Source organism: Artemia sp. Qi Xiang Cuo, chromosome 1 (genome assembly GCF_049724085.1).
Source record: "Artemia sp. Qi Xiang Cuo chromosome 1, ASM4972408v1, whole genome shotgun sequence".
Classification (NCBI taxonomy): Eukaryota; Metazoa; Arthropoda; class Branchiopoda; order Anostraca; family Artemiidae; genus Artemia; species Artemia sp. Qi Xiang Cuo.
Window position 1 is genome coordinate 58,489,363 of NC_142794.1, and position 22,695 is coordinate 58,512,057.

Below are 22,695 nucleotides of genomic sequence, written 5' to 3' on the forward strand. Positions count from 1 at the left end.
GTTTTAAAACTTTTATAGAACTATAAAAACGTTAGTTTTATAAACTAACGTTTATAAAACTTGTTTAAAACGTTAGTTTTATAAACTAACGTTTATAAAACTTGTTTAAAACGTTAGTTTTATAAAATAACGTTTATAAAACTTGTTTAAAACCTTAGTTTTATAAAATAACGTTTATAAAACTTGTTTAAAACGTTAGTTTTATAAACTAACGTTTATAAAACTTGTTTTGTAACGAAACCTACTAGTGACTCTTGTCCCTCATGTCGCTATGCAACAAGAGTTAAATATTTTTATGGTAGGAATACGGGGACAAGTCTACTATATCTTGTTGGCAAGGTGAATTCTAGGACACCCTATGTATCGGCTGGATTGGAAGCAGGATTTATAGACTACCCGGCATTGTAATAAATGAAAAAATAATATTTTCTTTTTCTATGTAGATCCGTTGGTGCCGCGGCAACTGCTGCAGCATGGCAGCCGCTCACTAGTCTGGGAGACGGAACCCCTGATCTAGGAGATTTGGAAACACTAGCCAAAAATCAATCAAGGTGAGATACTTCCTATTTAAAAGAAGATGTGAAGATTGTATACTGGAATATAGAGAATAATAAAAATTACGGAAATTGATGAGCAAATCTGAGAAAAAAACTACCCAACAAGTATAGTGTTACCCAACAAAATCGCAAAGTTAATTGTAAGAATACTAAATGAAAATGCTCGTTTCATTTATTTTGCAAAGCATCGAAAATAAGAAAGAACCTAGGTAGAAAAGGCCGGCTATCATCTTTTCTGCATACTAACCTAGCCCCAACCGTTTTATGACCAGTAAATCCTAGTTTAAAGACACACCAAAATGCCTACTTTCAGGAATTTTATAATGGATCCAACTAAGCTTATTGCTATCGAAATATAAAATAATACTGAATAAGTACAGACTCAGGACGGAAATCCAAATTTCAATAAATAAAACATTTTTTACCTTGATTTTAGTTTTCTACGACCTCGATAACCGCATAGAAGATTTCTCTTTCTATGTATTACTACGAATTTAGCTTTTTGCTAAAACTATTTAGCTTTTTGCCCCTCTCCTCCGCACTTTAGAGTGAATTTGGCCCATTTTTCCTCAGGATAGCGACGCTGATTTTGGATATGTTAACGAGCGTGTTTTCCTCTATCGAATGGTATAAAAATCATTTCTGTCGCAATTTGTTTAAGGTCTAACCATACTTTGACTGTACTATCAGGAGAATTCAAATCTTATAAAAGTTATGATTTTGTGAAGTATAAACAAAATTCAATTGAAATGGCCAGCTTTTTTGTCAGTAAAAAGCTGGTAAAGAAGTTTACATTAATCTGCGGTTAGAAGACAAGCGTTCTTATAGTCAAATATAATGGAAGACACAAGTTAGTTGATAATGACAAAAAAGGGATAAAGATTCACTAGAACCATTGCTGGGTTTTGTTGTAGGGACAAGTGGCAAACCTAACCTTGCCCCAGCAGGGATCAATCCTTGTGCCTCGTATTGCCAAATAGAGCATCAATCCGATGTGCTACCATAGGGTGGTAATGCAAGATTTTTAGTTCGTGCGCTTGTGTAAGGCTTAAAGTTTATGAAACTTACTCGAAACTGTCAAATATGGAATTAAACAAATATTTATACAACAATTAAAAAACCCCCACAAAAACGAGTATATGATGTAAATATTGCACGAAGAAACATAGCTTCATCACGAAAAGTGTGACCTCATTGTTTATTGTGATTCTGTTTGCTTTAGTTTTCATCTCTTCATTTATATTAACTTCTTATTTTTTTAAATTTCGAAGTTTTTAATTAATTATGCCCGTCCTAAGCTTTAAATCGTCTTCTCGTAGATAAACTGTTTTTTTAATTCAATCTTTGTTCAGGTGTAATGAACGCAGCATTGTATATAGGCTATTGATATCAGTGCGCTGTGCTATTAGACTTCATTCACATGTAAGAAAACGTTGATGAACAGGGACGGATCCAGGATTTATTTAGGGGGGGGGGCAAAATAGGTTGATCCGATAACTTGTGATAGGAGCAAGTTTAATTAACGCAAACTTGCATTAATTAAGTAAATTACACTATTTTAGACTACGTTAGAGGGGTGCGCGCCCCTTCGCCCCCCTGGATCCGCCATTGTTGGTGAATATAAATGTCGTAGCAAAAAAGAACAAAAAGGAGTTTGGTGCTGAATTTGTATATTGCAATATTAACATCAGATTTGTAACTGAAAAAGCTAGAAAGCGTTATATTACTAATTTTGGTGAAAATTAGAAACGATTAATGAGAAAGGAGTTGGCTACTCCTGTTTTTAGCTGAGATAGCCTTTAAAAGCACTTTGGATTGAAATAAAACCCTGAAATGCAAACTTAGTGTGCTTTAATTTAGGAGAGTCTTAGGACAGTTTATATAATTTTTCAGGATTAATTTTAACTATTTAAGAACATTTCATTAGGTAATATCCGAACGATTATTTGTTGGAAGAGGAAAAACGACTTTATTTGGGCGTCCGAGAAAGAGTCATATGAAATATTTAGGACAACTCCCAAAAATGCTCCGTGGACTGTCACAAGCCGAAAGATGTAAATTCTTATTATTAAGTTAGGGGCGGGTTGATAAAATTTTACTTACTTAACACAGATACAAAAATAGATGGAAATCATGGTTCCAGCAATAGCTGTAGCCTAGTAATTAGTACCTAAACAGAGCCAATAGAGGGAAGGCCACCTTCTCAAAGTGAAGAGCACCTATTATCGAGTAAACTTTACATATCATAGATAAAAGACAACAATTATAGACCTAGCAAGATAAAACAAAAAGTAAAGAATGAAACAACTTAGAGCAGGAGAGGGACAAAGGGGGATACTCCAAGTTGGCAAAACCACAAGACCATAAAAAACATAAGATAAGATTATCCCGCCATTAAAGGTAAAATAATCTGTATACAATCCTTATTTTAAAATGGTATAATCCGCGCATTGTTCAGCTAAGATTGATTTATGAATCTTTTCATAGGCAGTGCAATCGCGCTGCCTAAGTAAAGAACGATGTTGGCACAATGTATTATTTTTTTTTTTATACCAGGGCACTTGGTATCTAAGGAGTTGATGTAGAAACTTGGAAGAGGGCTAATTTGATTAGAAATTGGAATGGCTAGTGTTTTTTTTAATAGTCGAAAGTGACTGGAGGGCAAGTAACCCTCCTCTCACGCCCACCATTTCCCCAAACGCATCCAATCAAAATTTTGAGATAGCCATTTTGTGTTTGAGGATTACACTCTCCCACATCCCTCAGGGCAAGGGTTATGAGTTTTGCCCTGGGAGCATATAAGGTTTTTATAGAAAGCGCTGTTGTAGAAACTTCAAAAAGAGCTCATTCAGTTGGAAATTGAAAGGGCTAGTGCCCTTTTTAATAGTCGAAGGTGATTGCAGGGCAACTAACCCCTCTTTCACGCCCACCATTTCCCATAACACATCCAATCAATATTTTGAGGTAGCCATTTTATTCAATGTAGTTGAAAGTTCTGGAAATTAGGTCTTTGAGGATGACAACCCCCGGACAGCCCTCAGGGAAAGAGTTATAAGTTATGCCCTGGGGGCATACCCCCCTCTCACGCCCACCATTTCCCCAAGCACATTCAATCAAAATTTTGAGACAGCAATTTTGTTCAACGTAGTTGAAAGTTCTGGAAATCAGGTCTTTGAGGAAGACAACCCCCCCAGCCCTCAGGGCAAGGGTTGTAAGTTATGTCCTGGAAGCATATAAGGTTTTTATTGAAAGCGTTGTCCTAGAAATTTCAACAGGGGTTTTTTGATTGGAAATTGAAAGGGCTAGTGCCCTTTTTCGTGGTTGAAAGTGATTGGAAGGCAACTAACGCCCCTCTCACGCCCCTAGTTTCCCCAAACATTTCCAATCAAAATTTTGAGATAGACACTTTGTTTAACTTAGTTCAACAGTCGGGACATCGTGTCATTAAGGATGACAACCCCCTCAGAGCACTCAGGGCAGGGTTTGTAAGTTATACCCTGGGGGCATATAAGGTGTTTATTGAAAGCGTTGACGTAGAAACTCAAAAAGGGCTCATTCGATTGGAAATTGAAAGGGCTAGTGCCATTTTTAATAGTCGAAAGTGATTGGAAAGGTTGATATTTTATAGTAAAGAGCGATGTGGTTACAATTTTTTTTTTTTTTTTTTTTTTTTTTTTTTTTTTTTTTTTTTTTTAAGACCAGGGCACTTCGTATCTAAGGAGTTGTCATAGAAGCTTCAAGAATGTTTCATTCAATTGAAAATTGAGAGGGCTAGTGCCCTTTTTTATCATCGAAACTGATTGGAGGGAAACTAATCCCACGCCCACCCTCCCATTTTCCCAATATTTCTAAAAACTAAATTTTTCCTTAAGATTAAATAAAAATTCACTGTGTTAATTCTAATTCCCAAATAGGGCATCTCAGCAGTATCCCAAGAACGACTGAGGGTATTATGTTCAAACTTTCGGGGCTACTTGTTCTCTTAAAATTTAACCAAATCAGAATAGCGTAAGTGTATCCAAGCTGTCAAAGAAAGTAAACATATTTTTTTGCGAATGGTATCAAGTTTTCTATTTCAGGTCAACTAGAGGAGGTATGAAACTAAGTTAAACACTACTATTCGTGTCCAGATTTTTGAAAGGGCGTATGCTGTTAAAAATTGCTGAAATATTTTCTCCAGTATACAAATAGCAGGCCAAACTATAAAGTCTTAAAAAAACGAAAAGATTTAAAGTATTATTTTCTTTTTCCCTGAAAAGACTGTGCCAATATAAACGAACAGAAATTAGTTAAAAAGCTTTTTCCACAAAATAAGTTTATCAAAGAAAAATAAAGAACTCCATTAAATCAAAAATGAGCAAAAATTAAATCAAATAATCTACCAAGCGTGAAACTACCACAAATCAGCATCGACAAATAAATGTAACCCAAAACGAACAGAAATTACAATAAATAACCGAGTCAAACTCAAAATGAGCAGAAATTAACATGAGTAGGGCACAAAACCCCTATGCCTTCTCAAGGCCAGAACATAATTTGCACTTTACTAAAAAAAAATGCAAGTGAATGTGCATTGTCAGTTTAATATGCATATACTGATATTTGTTAATCAAAATGTTAATATTATTTGATTTATTAAGGTTGTAAAAGTAAAAACATTTGTTTTTTTTCAGTAAAGTGCAAATTATGTTCTGGCCTTGAGAAGGCATAGGGGTTTTGTGCCCTACTCATGTTAATTTCTGCTCATTTTGAGTTTGACTCGGTTATTTATTGTAATTTCTGTTCGTTTTGGGTTCCATTTATTTGTTGACGGTGATTTGTGGTAGTTTCACGCTTGGTAGATTATTTGATTTTATTTTTGCTCATTTTCGATTTAATGGAGTTCTTTATTTTTCTGAGAAAAAATTATTTTGTGGAATTTTTTTTTAAATCACTATCTTAAAAGGGCCATTTGTCTACATTGGAGGCCTTGTGCAGGGGGCCGCAGGAGAAGTGGGCGGCTGAAAGTGCTATTTAGCCGTATGAGTGCTGGTATACATGATACGATTTCATTATTCGTACCTAATAAAATTATTTTGCTTCTTATCTTATCTCATTTTATATTTTTGCTTAGAACTTTCCTTTAGCATTTAATATTTGACTATTTTTCTTTACTTTATTTAAGAACTTATATTTCCTTTTTGGTCCAGCTAACTATTTTCCGGAACTGCTATTTGCTCTGTCTGTTCTACTGACTATTAGTATTTGTTTTATTTTTTGTTTTTGTGAAGCCTTTATTTTCTCATTTTTTATTTCTTCGTTTTTGTTTTCTTTTATAGTTCTGGAAAAGCAATGGTAGCCCTAACAAAAGGGCTTCAAAGGTAACACTATGTTTCAGTTCGTTTAGTTCAAATTATCTTTAGTTTTTATGCTTTTTGCATGATCTGGTGTATGCTATCTTGCTATATCGTTATTTTCTTGTGTTTTTGATTGTTCATTTTCATTTCTAGTTGAAATTGGTCATACCCAAAGCATAAAAGACTGTATTTAGCATTTTTGTAATTCCAATGGGGACCGAATATAAGGTTCTTAATGTCATCGAAGTATTAATTAAATTTTGAGGATTCACAAGAAAGGCTAGAAACAAAATTCAAAGCTTTTCAGTATAATCTGGCTTTTTCTGTACACAAAATACAAAACATATAAAAATATGAATTATTTAATTATAGTTTTTAAGTCATAGTTCAGTCTTGTTGTTTTATATATGTATTGGAATAACGACACCTCTTGACTACTACGGTCATTGGATCGACCCTTTGGTATGTTGCTACAGCCGAGTTTGAAATCTGGAAAAAAGGAAGAAGAAAAGGCTTATTGTTTATTCATAAATAATCAATTATGAACTCTTTAATTATAATTTTCAAATTAAAATATCAATCAGTTATAATTTATTAATATGAACTGGCTATTTTTATGAATTAAATAAAATTGTTTGACACACAACATCTTATCAGGAAGTCTTTGTGCTAGAAATTTGGTTGTTCCTGTCTTGGCCGGTCGCTCTGAGTTCTTGCAAAATAAACACACTTTTTTCAGCGGGTCGTCATTAAAGGCCCCTAAAGGACTTTAAGGGACGGATTTTTTTTTTAAGTACACATTTTTTGAGTTTTGGGCATGACCAAATTGGCTTTTAATGTAATCTTACGTGTGCATGGACACTTTGTTTTCCTTTTCTTATTCATTAGCTGCAACAATTGACCTGATGTAGAATAAAGGCAACAGTCACGAGGAGAACGGATGGAGGGAACGGAATCCTTTCTCTTGTGTAATCCTTGAAAACAAATTAAATCACCATTACCCTTAGATTTGTACATGGCTCTTGGCTGTAAAATCTATCAATCAGTTAGATTTTGAAATGTTTCCCTTAGAAAGGTTCCTCTTATCCATCTAACTGCAGCTGCAATGAGTATTTTTGTATCACATTGTGATAAAAAGCTTACGTCTTTGAATACTAGTTGTGAATGAAAATGCGACTTGGAACTCGTGTTCTAGACGTAGTAAGTAGTCGTCACTAAGTGCGAGCAATCGTTGTTCATTTTTTCAGTTGTTTATCTATTAGTACTTGATATTCTCTTAAAATTCTATTTTGAACTCGGGAGACTTTTTTCTACGGCACGATACGGCAAATCTAGCTTTGAATTACTTAGTTAGTCCTTAAATGTTTTTCAAAATCTTCTACTTTGAAAGCCTCTTCGAATCTACTTTCTTTAAGAGAGTAATGATTGTGTATGCATATATTATTTCTAGAAAGCAGCTTGATTGTTTTTTCTAAAAACTTGTACACTAACATGTTTTCGCTTGAAAAGATGACCTAGATAGGTCACGACTTTGGAAAAACTTTTTTTTCTAGGGGTGATCGTATCGAACTTTTTTTGGCATCTATGGCGTCACGGAAAATTATGCACGAATTAGGAAACTTGTAAACTGCAAGAAAGTTTTCTTCAGTCGATCATTCTGAATAAAACTTATAGAGCGTCATCAGTTGTGAATTAATGGTTGAATGTGTGAAGGGAAGAGCAGTATTAGAAAAACAAGGATGCTGTCAAATCAAGAATAAAAAAAAAACGAAAATGAAGCACAGTGAAATATGTGGTTAGAAGACAAGCGACAGCAAGAATCACAGACGGAAATGATGCACCACGAAATGTGTGGTTAGAAGACAAGCGAGGCGATCTAGATAGGTCACGACTTTGGGATTTTTTTCCAGTGGAGATCGTATCGAACCTATGGTTCTATAAAATCGGGAGAGGGCTCATTTATGACATCATTGAGAATTTCCATTAAATATCAATTTGCATGTATCAGGATAACTTAGGAGAAAGTGCAAACGAATTTTTACAGTCGATCGTTCTAAAGTAAGCTTATAGAGCATCAATAAACTAAAACAAAAATATATCGAAAGAAAAATTGTCATTTTTATTTTGTTTCGAACTAATGTGTTCAATGTGTGAATGTAAGAGCACTATGAGAAAAACAAGGAGGCCGTCAAATCAAGAGCTGTAAAAACAAAAACGAAGCACAATGAGACTTGCAGTTAGAAGAAACGCGACAAGGAGTATCACAACAAATCACAAATAAAAATGATGCACTACGAAATCTGCGCTTAGAAGACAAGCGATAGCAAGAATCACAACGAATCGCAAACGGAAATGAGAAACAAAGAAATTTGTGGTTAGAAGACAAGTGACCGCGAGCATCGCAACAAATCACAAATAAAAATGTAGACAAGCGAATGCAAGAATCAAGGCCGTATCCAGGGGGAGAGGATTTAGGGGGGGAGCTGAACTCCCCCCTCCCCCCGAAATTTTTTCCGACCCATAAAAACGTGACAAAAATGATTATAAACAAATGTTTGATGCGTTTTTTTAAAGTTTTTTTTTTGTAATGCCCCCGGAATAAACCCTTTTGTAACCCCTCGAAGAAAATCCTGGATACGGCCCTGGCGAGAATCCTAACGAATCACAAGCGGAAATGATGAACAACAAAATCTGTAGTTAGAAGACATGCGACGACGAGCAGCAATAATTAATTACCATTGAATAATTGAGCATCATCAATAATCGTAGTCGATGGAGGTGATGTCAGTGTTTAACTGGTCAGCTGCAAAGCAACCGTAGTGAAACACTCGATTTGTCGATAAAAAAGGATCGTCTTTGGAAGAAATTAAAAAAAATTTGGTTAGAAAAATATGAGGTTCCATCGTGAACTGGAAGCATTCGCTAAGTATTTTCTGGAACTAGGAAGGGAAATCTTCCAAAAAATGACTATAATGAAATTCAATTACCTGAGGATATGCTTTCCGACGGTAATGTAATTGAAGAAATATTTGGAAATTGTTTTGCAAATCAAAGTTACACTGGAATGAAGGAACGCGTTATTTTAGGCCTCTCAACAAGAAGTTAGTAAAATTAATGCTGAAATTGTCGATTACCTACCAGGACAATACAAATCCTGTAAACGTTCTGATTCTGGGAAGGATAAATGGGAAGAAAATATTGAATTCCCGCCATAATCTCTTAATTCAACTGAAATTGTTAATTTACCACCCCGTGACTTAAGAACCGAAGAATAACACGATGATTATGCTAATGTGTAATTTAGATATTTCAGAGGTTGCGTGCAATGGAACGCAACTAGTTGTTACTGAATTATATAACAATGTAATTAAAGCAAAAATAATTACTTGGGTAAAAGGTGGAAAAGAAGCTGATATTAATGTGCGGCTAGAAGACAAGTGACAGCGATGATCAGATACATACAAGCCTGCTGCGTGCCAAGTACCAGGGACCGAACAAAGCCCGATCCCTGGCATAATCTTGTTCTAGGCATACCAAAACGATCACTATTTGATTTGTTCAGTGCCGTTACATCGAAGTCAACTATCTGAAAATTATGTAAATTATTGAGGCTGTTATGTTAGGGTCTTTATAAAAAGAAACCAACTAAATTTCTTGCACATAGAAAAAACAGCTTGACTGCCCTCCTACCAAGTAGAACAAAGCTAATGAATTCAACTTCGAATAATAGGTGGCATAGCATTGATGCAAATTCACTTTCTACCCTTAGTGATGCTTGATAATTGCTTGAAACAAAGGTAATGGTCCCGGCCCCTTTCGGTTTAAGATTCAACTAGACTATTGTCACCTATATATCCGTAGTATCTCTCTTCTATATATTCTATTATCCATAATCTCAAAGCCCCTTTCCAAAAAAATATCCAGAGTTTAATAATTTTTTTTTGTAGTGTCCTAGTGTTCACTAGCCTATTTGCTGCCTTTTTTTTTTTAACTGTCACTCTCACCAAAATAAATTTCCAAGCATGTGTTTTTCCTTTGTATAGTAGATGTTTGCTAGATTTGCTTCCAACTATGTCTCTAATCATCCTGATTCTGCCCTTGTGCCACCAATCCTGAGTACAGTTTTACGCTGATACGCATTCGGGTTTACATTTTTTCTAGTCTCCCATCCTGCCTCCGTTGTGTGCAAAGTGGCCTAATGTTCAGCCCTCCAACAATCCTTTTTTGAAAAAAATTGCAAAAATCTTCTACAAGCACACGAGTAAAAGGAAGAAAAACGCCATCTATATAAAGTAATTATAGCACTCAGTTTTTTTCTGATTTCAAACTAGAGAAAGAGGAAGTAAAGCCACTGTGTTATGACGCTTCTAAATTGGCCTTTAAGATGTCTATTTTTTTCTTCGAAATTTGCATATTCCATCAAAAAGCAGTCATATACATGCCTTTTTTCTTCAAAAGATAAATGAAGATAGGTAACAAAAATATATTTTGAAAAGTGAGTAAAAATTAAAAATATTTTCTATTTACTAGTAATAAAAATTAGGGAAATATAAATGTGCGATATAGCAATGGCCAAATGTAATTGTATGAGGTAGTCATATTTGCAGTTACGCCACTTCTGTTGCGACAGATATAATTGATCAATGTGTGTTTGTAATTGTGGAAATGATCATTACTCTTTATAGAGCCGCTGTTTCTAACCGAGTTATATCGATCAATAAAAACATTAACAGCGACGGAACTAGTCGTATCAAAAGCAACAAGCCATCACCCATTGAAAATTTAGAGCTCTGGTCTTCGCTCCAGCCCATGAAGTTCATTTCTTTTCAATCTTTTCTTATAACCATCCCGTCCGAGGGCATCCTGCTTTCCGTTTGATCCCACCAACAACTGTCATCCAATTAGATTACCTAATTTTGCTATAGCCAGAGGCTCTCGTTTTGAATCGAACTATTTGCGAGGGCATCCGGCTTTCCGTTTAATCCCAGCAACAACTGTCATCGAATTAGATTACCTAATTTTGCTATAGCCAGAGGTTCTCGTTTTGAGTCGCACTATTTGTGGAGAGCACCTGCGATGTGTTCATTTTTTGTGCGATGATAGTTGTAATAATATTGCGCGACTAATGAAACTCACAAAATTTGACACTTATTTTCTTGGCGAAGACGATTTAACTTTTGATTATACTTGCAAAGAAATTTTAATTGAGAATCGGTCAGATGTCAAGTTCTCTTTTAGTAAAAAGTACCAGAAAGTTGGCTTCTTAGAGCGATTCTGCGGGATGTAAAATTTAGTTTAAAAGATGATGTTTTTCCACCCAGAGTTCTGTGAGCAAGACTGTTAGGAATTTATTTTCCTATCTTTCTGATAAGTCCTACTTTTTATTAAGTATTTTTTCTTAATTTGAAAGTAAGGAGCAACCTTAAAACTTAAAACGAACAGAAATTATTCCGTATATGAAAGCGGCTACCCCCTTACTTTCAGTTGAAAAACATTTTTTTTTAATATATAGTTTCTAACTCTCAAATCATGTCAGGAAATCCCCTTCCTCCCTCCTCTGTAAAACTTGTCTTGGGAAATTTCCCCGGAAGCTTTCCTTCCCGTGGAAAATCCCCTCCCCCCAAAAGAGGTCGTATTTTGCAATAACAAATTCTTCATGAGAACAACGGGCAAATTACGTAATATACAGTGTTTTCCCCAGAGACTATGGGGGCCATGTCATCTCCAAAAGCATAGTTATTGAACCTTTCAACTATGCTGAATGGCTTTATCAAAATTGCTATATCAAAATTTTGACTGGAGCGTGGGAGAGGGGTTAGTTGCCTTCTAATCTTTTTGGTCAATGAAAAAGCGCATTAGAGCTTTTGATTTTCGTTTAAATGAGCCCTCTCCCGATCTTCTATTGGTTCGACACCATCACCCTGAAATCAAAATAAATAAACACGCATCCATGATTTTTATTCTGCCAAAAAAAATACCAAATTCTACATTTTCGTAGATAGGAGCTTGAAACCTCTACAGTTAGGTTCTGATATCGTAAATCCGATAATGTAATTCCCATTAAGATCCCTTGACTTGATGGGGAGTATTTGCCCCCATTTTCGAAAATCAGTAAAGTTTTCTCAGGCTCCTAGCCTCTGATGGGTAACATTAATCTTAAGGAATTTCATATATTTAGAATCAGCATAAAAAGCCAATTCTCTTGGTGTATCTATTGTTATCAAAATTTCGTGATGAAAACTATGAATTTTTTATTCGAACTGGCTTTTGTTTCAGATATTCTCCTCTTGCAAATGATTTGTTAGCCAATGCCGTGTTGCCGAGCCCTGCAATGACTGGAACTGGATGGTGTATTTTTGTTTATAATCTAGCCCCTGAAACAGAGGAGTCAGTTTTGTGGCAGCTCTTTGGACCTTTTGGTGCTGTTCAGAGTGTCAAGGTAAGGACGATTTATTATTATCCCATTTTATGCTTTTAAATATGAAAAACTGGACTAGGAGTCTCATACGATTGCCTAAGCGAGTCACATTGCTCAGTCGACAATGGTCGAGGCAGGGGCTTCTTTTGCATGAAGTGTGTTTTGGAAACATGCCGAATAGTCGGCATAGTGACGGCCCAGAACAACGGTATTCAATTAGATTTTATATCGAACTGGACAATAATTATGTAGACACGCTTAAGATGTTCAGTAAGCATACGGGAATAACGCGATGTCCCAGAACAAAATTTTCGAATGGCACAGGATATATATATATATATATATATATATATATATATATATATATATATATATATATATATATATATATATATATATATATATATATATATATATATATATATATATATATATATATATATATATATATATATATATATATATATATATATATATATATATATATATATATATATATATATATATATATATATATGGTACTTATGAACTATCTGTAACACACGCGAAAAGTGAAGTTTGGTTAATGCTAATGAAATAAAACAAAATAGGATGAAAGTATAATAGTTTAGAAACAAATTTCTGCTATATATTTCCACATTACGGAGGAGGGTGGGGGTAAAGCATATACCATATAATAAATATGTAACCTAACCCAACCTAGGGATCTTTTCCCGCCTAAACCCAAAAACAACGGTTTTAATATTGTACACGCACTGACAAAGCACGGTTTCCAGTCCAATTCTCCATTGAATGAAGCTCGTTTGACTAGTTTCTTAAGAATCTTCCCTATATAACAAGGCGCGTGTGTTACAGATAGTACAAGTACCACTTATATATACATATATATATATATATATATATATATATATATATATATATATATATATATATATATTATATATATATATATATATATATATATATATATATATATATATATATATATATATATATATATATATATATATATATATATATATATATATATATATATATATATATATATATATATATATATATATATAATCATCCCAATATATATTGTCCCAAAAGTAACGCCTAAAGTTCGTATCTGAGATTTTCACACTTCTGAACTAATTGACAGAAAGCGTTTGCAAGAGTTTTCTGAAAAGCAGAACCAGCAGGGTAATGGTTCGTTCTGGCGCCCTATCGAGTCTGGGAAAGATATTCCATGTGCTGAAATCCATGCATGCTGGTGGTATCTCTCTGATGAGCCCAGATTGTTAACATGTTGTCATTTTTGTGAAATAGATTATTCTTTTGTATAGGTGCTACATATTTCTTTTGCTCAAAATTTGCGTTTTTTAATCCATACTTTGCTCTCTCTCGTCTATTTTGTAGATATTGCAGTGTCTGTCTTGGCTGTATTTCCCGGGTGCTGGAAAATCATGAAAGAGAATCACTTCATTCAAGTTCCTGTGTTAATAAAGTAGACATATGGACAAAGGAAGCAGTTCTTTCCCTTTTTGGATTCTTTTTCGGTCAAAAAAAAATTCCTGTCTATTTTACCATTACATTTTGGCTTTCTTTCTCTCCCTTTCCCCTCTTTTACTAATATTAATTTTTTGCAAATACTGACTTCTACGTTATAAAATTGATGGATATTATCCTAAATTTATCATAGTAAATACTTCAATTGCAGGTAATTCGAGATCTCCAGACAAACAAGTGCAAAGGATTTGGCTTTGTCACAATGACCAACTATGACGAATGCGTTATTGCCATACAGTCACTAAACGGCTACACTCTAGGCAACCGTGTATTGCAAGTGTCATTCAAATCCTCCTCCAGGAAGGCTTGAACGAGAGTACAAAAAGTGCTTTAATAAGGAAAATTCTAGTCCCGAACTGACCGCATTTATCAATGGGTTATTTGTACTTTAAAATGTGAATATTTTACAGCCGGAGCTGTTTCTATGCAGCATTTTGTGAGCACTTCATTGGTGATAAGAGTGTCAGAATCATAGCATCATTTAAGGGATGTCTAGTGACATCTCAATTTATTTTAGAGGAGAAGTGTATCTTGCTTAGTATAACTTTTTATGTCAGATGAATCTGCCTTCTCAAAAAAGTACGAACGACGGATTGTCCATTCTTTATAGATTAAGCGAGATGTTTACGAAGATTATTTTGAAAACTTTTATATAAGTTATCAGATCGAACATTTTTTTTTTCTTAAAGAAATAATCAACCCATATTGTATTAGCGTCACATTATATTAGAGCACTACCAGATTTTCATGTAGAAAAGAAGAAATTTCTTCGAAATGATATCCATTTATTTTCAATCTATGTATTACTAAGAAAAAATCCTGCTATTATCATTATTACTATTAGACTGCATAACATTTCAGGAGTTCGAGTATATACTATTATATTATATGACTGAGAAATTTTGAAGTATTAATGGCTCGTCATATTTTCTTTTCAGAAACTTTCAGCCCTTTTCCCTGAGTTTGCTTTTGATTATTTGGACTTTCTAATGAGTTTTAAATTCCAGCAAATAGTTTTTGATAATTTATGTCGCTAATACAATCCTTATAAATGTGAAATTATTTCTAGTTCACATGCAACTTGTTTCCATGGTCAGAGTTATGTTCTCATTAAATCAAACGATCTATGCGAAAACTCTTAAAACTGAACAGCACTGGAATTTAGCTTGTTTCCCGTCTTGCCGACCAAACGGTTGGCAAATGAAGGTCCTAAAGCTATTCTGTACACGGATTATTTATTCATCACATTTTGCGCATTTAAATTACCAATAGTTATCGGAGCTAAAACATATTGGTGACATCACGTTTGAAACCTAGGGTGGTAAACTATAAATTGGGTCGTAAACAGGGGGTATTTCAAGCCACGAGAAAATGTAGTTTAATCCTATGCAATGGAAGGGGTTTATTTTGTATTTCATAAAAGGTGTTCACAAATCTTTGAGGCTTTCTATTCAGAGCACTTTAAATATACCTAATTAATGAGAAGTACTGTAACCGGCGAAAATAAAAATTCATTTTGGAGCTTTTTAGGCCAACAAATACACGAGAAGGTGTGAGTAGTGCCTCTTCTTCTGGAACCTTGTAATTTTCACGGCTTTCCTGCAGTTTATGTACATTTTTTTTGCTTTAGTAATGAATCTTAGTAGTCTCTTCTCAAAATAAAATCAATCACAAACTCTTTTTTTTTAGACAAGGTAAGGTATCATCAGTATTCAGCAAAAATACCAGCTAAAATGGATAGTATTATGCTCTCCTTTCCAGTTGTAGGCTACTATTTCATTCATAATACAAGGTGGATGGAAAAGGCGATGGAAAATTTAAAAGAAAATATTAATTCTATTCTTACAACGTGGACACTTTTCTTTCTTATTTATGGAGAACAGGGGCACTACTCCACGAAGTCTGGGAGGGGGGGGGGTGTATACAATGACCTCTTGATTTCTTTATTGCGAAATTCATGGCGTCATCAATAGCTTGATGATGCGTCACTAGTTTCGAAGGAGTTTAATGACATTATTACAGTGAGGGTATCCTAAGTTGCAAGACATTTTGCACTTAACATCTTGATTACAACAGCTCAACTGGCTTCAAGTTCTCTTGTTAAAGTACTTAGAAGGGGCAATAATACAATAGTTACTCTCATCGCCTCAACTCTAGAAGGCAGCATACTAATATTCTAATTATAGGGAGGGTAAAGCTTTGTTATAGCTCTAGCCCCCACCCCCCACCAAGCCCTTCCCTCTAAAAATATTACCCTTGATGTATATTTTAAAAAAGCGATCGGTTGTCTGTGAACGTAGTTTATGCATATATATATATATATATATATATATATATATATATATATATATATATATATATATATATATATATATATATATATATATATATAAACAATTCTAATTTTAAACCACATTTTTGCGATTTTTAATCAAATTCTATTTCATCAGGTTCTTTAAAAAGATTCAAGTGTATTTCTTGTAAATTTTACGTTGCTTGAAGAAGTTGATTTTATTGTTTTATCATAATGAGGCTTTATGCTTTTATTCCATTCTCTTTTAGATTATGCTTACTATTATAATAATTAACTTTTTTTTTTCTGTGCTTCTGTTTATATTTTATCTTCATCCCTTGCATTTATAGTTTTTAGCACTTTTAGTTTAGTTCATCTTTCTTTCAAAGAAAATTTACTTTTATTTTAGCTTGTGATTGTTCTTTTCTTTTCATTAAATTATTCTTCTTGAATTATTTTTGGTTTGCTTGGTTTTGTTAGCTTTAGGTTTCTCTTTAGCTATACCTTTTGTTCTGTTCTCTATGACAATAATTTTATTTTTGTAAGTTCAGATATTTCCAATCAAAAGGCCGTCCAGACAACTTTAGTATCTTTACTGATTCTTTTGTATTTTCTTCATTTTATCTTAGTTAACAATTCTAAATGGTAAGCAATTACATATAGCTCAAAGACTGAAAGATGGTTAACTGAAAGAACGTATTTTAAACCAATCCAGAAGATAGAACATCGTTATTAAAGTGGACAAAACACATACAAAAAAAAAAAAAAAATCTAAATTGTAAGTGTCTCTTACAATGACCATAAAAAAGATGGTACATAATGATGAAAATATTTGAAAATATAAGTTACAAAAGAAGAACATTATTACTTTTATTTACGTTTCACTTGAAGGCTTGATTTTACGCTCTGACGTTGCTTTCTTTCTCTCAAAAAGTTTGGCTTAAATGATAATTTGTTAAATAGGCTGTTCCAGAAACTTCACTTTCAATATATATTCTCCATAACTTAACTGACTTGTTCTGGATCATTTACTGTCGGTTATCTGTCTATAAGAACAATTTGTAATGAACAGCTTGAAAGGTAATCACAAATTGCAAGAGTAACAAGCAACTTACTAATTGCTCAACTATCTTAGCTGACACATTAGTTAAAACATCGTTCATGCACTTAAGATTATTGAGTTTGAGTTATCTGAGGCTCATCTATATCATCAGACTGTCAAAAAATTGAATTGATTCTCAGTAATATTGAGCCCTTCAGACATCATTAAGAAATATAACTGGACAATTTATTAGAAAAATCCCGCTCTCGTTGATTTTTATCTCAGCATGATTATATTATTATAGTGCTTTCGGTTTTTATACTTAATCCTCGGTCGAGTGTCGCAATATGTGTCCAACTGACATTTTTATCACCAACCACAAAGGATGAACGATTTTATAGTAGCAATTACAGAGATTTCACACAATTAGCAATAGTCTTGAAAAATTTAGGGAATATTAAAGACATGAGCAATTACAGGTCATAAAGATAGCTTGTCCATTAGTCTTCAAAAATAGCACACTTCTCTCATAATTGAAAACCTTCAAATTTGGGTCAGCACGGACTGAAGGTTCCCTCTCCCGACCCCAATATTCGTCCAAAGAACATATAATAAAATGAAATATTAGACAAAGATATCTTGGATGTTCAGGTCCAAGAATGCCCTTTCTTTAGTTTCAAAATCACCTCCCCTTTAAGGTCCTCTGAAATACCATTCTATAATTTGGGCTATGTACTTTTAGCTTATTAAGAACTGTTTCCATTCCCTGTTGGTACGACAAGGGTTTTATTTTGAAGTCGTTTTGCATACGATAGTCGTTGATTCCCTCGGAAAATAGAAATGGTTTTAATCAATTGGGCGATGAAGGTCAAAAGTCTCTGTAATCGGAACTGTCTTAATCTAATTCAGAGTAAATTTTTTCTTTTGGATTATATATTTACCTTCCGACTAAGAATAGTAATATTTTTTTCATAAAAACAAAACAGTTTACAAAAACCTGCTGAAAGAAATTTCTGAGAAAAAAAAGTGACTGAGTCTTATGATCCGAGTGAAAAATCTTTACCAACTCCAAAGTCCTTTCTTTACTACTGTCAGAATTCCTTTTCGGCAAATGACCTGGCTCATTCTACGAATCCTTCTGCGGAACATGTCTACTTAGTTGTTATATGACCCTACATTTTTTCTTCATATGTAATTGTCTAGATTACGGGACACACAATGTTATAGTTCAATAAACACAGGTTTCTTTCGGAGAGGAGACGGAGGGGGGGGGGGGGTAAATACCACCAGACAAATTAAACGGAAAACGTAGGAAATTATGGGAGCCAGGAAATTTCAGGGATAAGGTACGTTTTCGAAGGCCTCCCCTCTGCACGCGTCTATCATGGTCTACCACGTGCTTTGATATTATGCAAAGACTTTAGAAATGTAATGTTGCTCGAAAAGCAAAACTCTGATATGAATGTATACTGACAGGCATTTATTTATGATTTGATGTATCTTCAGTTTTTCAAGTGGCGTGTGTAAAAGAGATATTAGAGTTATCGCCATGCACAAGACGGGAGTCTTTCTCTTTTGGGAAGAATCGATGCGTTCGAGGGTACCGTTACATTCCGTTATATATTGTTGAAATTATTGTTAAAATTTTTGTACAAAAATGTAAAAAGGAAACTGCTGCATTTCGGCGAAGGGTGATGGAAAACTCTTTTCAAATTTGAAATGTAATAAAAGTGCAAGCATGATTAAGTTTATATGTGAAAGAAACTTGCTATTATGTTAGCGATAGTAGAAAAAGGAAAAGCTTGTAAAAGTATTGTTGAAAATTTGGTTGCGCATGATTCTGGTTAATACAAAATACTATCAATTCCAAAGAATACTTCCAAAGTCCAGATTTCATGCCCAGTTTTCCATAGACTCAGCTTTTAAAACACAGAACCTCAAAGTTTGATGTATTGCCTATGGTTGAGTCTCGAAGCAAAACTTGCCTAATCACCATCAACGGTAGAAAAAGTTTTCTCTTTCCTGCAAAGAAGTTTCTGACATTACGGATGTTAAGAAAAACTTAACGCGAGAGGAATGACTTAATTACCTTCTCTACTGTTGCAGTAAATAGCAGTCAGCTACTATTATCTGTTTGCAAAAAAAGATAAGGGTAGCAAGTTTCTTTCTTTTGCCTGTGATAAAACAAATTTGGAGAGAATTTTTGATTATTGGAATGGTATGGGCAAGTCTGATCTCATTGGGACTAGCATAAATAACCCCAAAAGATTTTGATTAAGTTATATTATTTTTTCTCTAGTCGTTATTATAGCTTTTGTGTTGGTGTTTCGTGCATTTTTCCTTTGAATTCTTAATTATTTAATCTATTTTCCCAAAAATATTCTTTTCTTATGTAAGCTTGCATAGATTTGTAGTCTTATGCTTTTGCATTATTTAGGTAGATTCAATTTATAAATTTTGTCGTCTTTTATTTGTGTCTACAAGTGTTTTGGCTATCTGCCTTCTTACTTATTCTACTTAATCTATTTTTAATTGTAGATGTTTTTGTCGTTTTCTTTGTCATTTTTGTCACCACATTCCCTGCATTTTTCATAATTTTCGTCAAAGTTGATTTTGGGCAGGACTGAACTTGTTTGATTGCGAAGACATCTACTTTTGGGTAGTGTGCTTCATATTTTTTAAGATTTGGGGATCATAGCTCGATAGAAAGGATATTTCGCCCTTGTCTGCGGGCATCTAAATCAAAAAAGGAAAAAAAGCAGCCAGGCATGGAAATGCAGTGTTTGTATTTTTATGTGAAAAATAAACGTTTTCAAAAGTATTTTTATTTCACCTTTTTCTTTGTAAAAAAAAAAGGAAAGAGAAGTAAGACGTAAAAAATAGAAAGTGAACTGATTAAAGCGCGGTTACTAGATATAATAGATAGATAATTTTCAATATATATTGAATATTTGGAATCGAAATAGTTTATCTTTTGTGAGCAAGGAACATTATGATATTTCATACATTATCGTTCTTAATTTAAATTCTGACTAATTTTCTCCCTTAGTTTGAAATTAGTCAGATATGCCATAGAAAATTGTCATTTTCTTCAGAGAAAATGGCCTAGGTGCAAAATAAATATATTGCAGCCAATCTAAAATCGCTGTTTACCTGATGATCTGAATCGACTGATTCTCCATGTAACCTACAGTACGCATCATTTAGCAATGATAAGTTTTCAATTCGAGTTTCAAACAAAAATTTTAATTTGTCTCTAAACCTTATTTTACACTGAAATATTTTGATTGTTCTCTGTCTAGCTTGAAAAAGTTGAAGAGCGTAAGATTTTCAGATCTAGATTTGAGCTATTCAGAAACCAAATAGGTGAACCGTACGTTGTATATAACTTTACATTCTTTTGGAGATTAATTGATTTAAAGGCGTTTTCTTGACGAAATTCCCAAAAAAGTAAGAATCACTAACCAAAATGATTGAAAAAAAGAATCTAGATTGTGAACACAAATCATTTCTAGGAATCAATTTGACTATCTCCACAACAAGATGGATGTCAAAGCATTCGCATTGCCCTCCCAATAAAACCTCGATGGTTCAACTAGTTATAAGAAGCCTAGGATGTCTTTTGCCCAAAATTAATAATTAATTTTATTGTCACTTTCCTTCGTTGATATTTTTATGAGTAAAAGTATTCGGCTACTGAAAAACTGAACTGTTAATCTCTAATTTTTCATCAGCTATTTGGTAAGCTTACTATGAGTTAATTTTGGGATCATTTCATGATTTAACTACTTTACAGGCTATATCAAAATAAGCAAAAGGTTTTTAAGAAAGACATTAAAGCCTTTGGAAAGAATTGCTTTGACAAAATGTAAGGTTGTGGACCTCGGGACTCTCCCCTGTGTTTTAAAAATAATTTGTATAACTAGACCCCAAATAATACTTATACGACCCCATTGCGTCTTTTCTCCAACCTAGAATTGACGGTCATATACACAAAACTTACAGGGGCGTAGCTCCAGCATTTTTATTGAGGGGGCAAAAAAGTTCCACATCCAGAGAGTCAAGGGGCATGGGCTATATAATAGTTTTTTTGCAATTAATTGGGGGGGGGGGCAACTGCCCCCCCTCCCTTGCCACCCCGCGTTGACTTTTTGGGTAAAGGTTTAAATAACAAAAGCAGGTTTTGTCAAAAAGTGATATCTAGCTAAATATATACGATAGGGAAATTTGAAGTGCATGGTTCCTTATTTTAAGAACACTAATTTGTTATACAATTGACGACAACCGGAACATCACAATTAAGCTTTGTGCATTTGATGGACTTTTGGTTGTTTGGAATGAACAAATGCTCCGACTGAATAAATGTCTCGAGATAGATGAGTGGAGATAGGTACCACTGAATTCAGAGCTTAAAATATCTTCTCGGAAGGTGTTTCCAAGCTCTTATCTCTCCTGCTTCCGTACCTCGCTTCTTAAGGCTTAGGAAAATGCATAAAGACAAGCCTACACCTGTTTTAATCTTGGGAGAGTTTTTATTTTTTTTTTATTTTGGTAAAATTCTAGACAAGCTACTTTTTCTATCTTGTAAAGGGGTTAGATTAGGAAAATAAAACTTTCAGGGATGAATCTACAGCAAAAATATGACCTGGGAAGGTATTTTGAAGTATCTATCTCCACTCCTTCCCCCTCTAGAGGGTGCTGACCTTTAATTACCTTTAAAAATCTTTGTTTTATAACAGTGAAACCTTGCATAATAGATTTTCTGCTTAAATTAGGTACAAATAATATACTTTCAGCTTCACAACTTTGCTTGATCCCAATTTATGGGTTTCAAATATCTGCAACAACCTGAAAGCAGATAATTAAGGTCTAATGTTGTTTTGTCAAAATTCCAACAAGTATAGACCTGTCAAGTAGGCAAATTTCCAAGACACAGAAATCAGAGGAGCCTTAATATTATAGCTTGGCAATACCTCCCCGGAATATGTTCTTGGCCCTGGATTCATTACTGTAAGTTTTATTTTACTAACCTAACCACTTACCGAAGTTAGCAAAAAAGTAGCTCGTCTAGAATTTTACCGTAATTTTAGTTTGAGCCTGATTCTATTTTACCTTAGGTTTTAGACGTGATATATTAATGTTAACTGTATAATATTTGGATGCGCGAAGATTAAAGGAATTGATCTTTTTGCCAGGAATCCTCACTGTTTAAAATTTTGTTGAATTTTACTTCATTTGGCATATCCAAACTAAGTACTTTTCTTTTTTCCTTGAGAATTCTATTTTTCATACAACCTTTTATTTTCAAATGCATTCCCTCCCTCTCCCCCCACCATTGCTATTCTGGTGCCCTCCTCGTAATATTTTTGATGGGCATTACGCTTGATTGTGTGGTTCAACTGCAGTTTAAGATCTTTCTGTGATTTAGGAAAGCAGTTAAGTAGGTAAGTGAAATTTCATGGAAAAGATATTCTGCTCAAATTAGGGTATTGGAA

At 33.9% G+C, this 22,695-nt stretch overlaps 1 protein-coding gene across 2 annotated transcripts in view; it reads left to right on the forward strand.

The window, feature by feature from the left end:
• The window catches only part of LOC148956521 (ELAV-like protein 2), a 117,811-nt gene extending 97,790 nt beyond the window's left edge, over window positions 1-20,021 (forward strand). The window contains exons 6-9 of one of the 2 annotated variants that reach the window (XM_089085701.1): window positions 444-551; window positions 5,876-5,917; window positions 12,170-12,332; window positions 14,017-20,021. In XM_089085701.1, the coding sequence (XP_088941827.1) occupies window positions 444-551; window positions 5,876-5,917; window positions 12,170-12,332; window positions 14,017-14,175 (472 nt within the window). In that variant the 3' untranslated portion in view covers window positions 14,176-20,021. The remainder of the gene's footprint in view (window positions 1-443; window positions 552-5,875; window positions 5,918-12,169; window positions 12,333-14,016) is intronic. The other variant, XM_089085709.1, reaches the window with a different exon arrangement.
• Window positions 20,022-22,695: the final 2,674 nt, after the last annotated feature.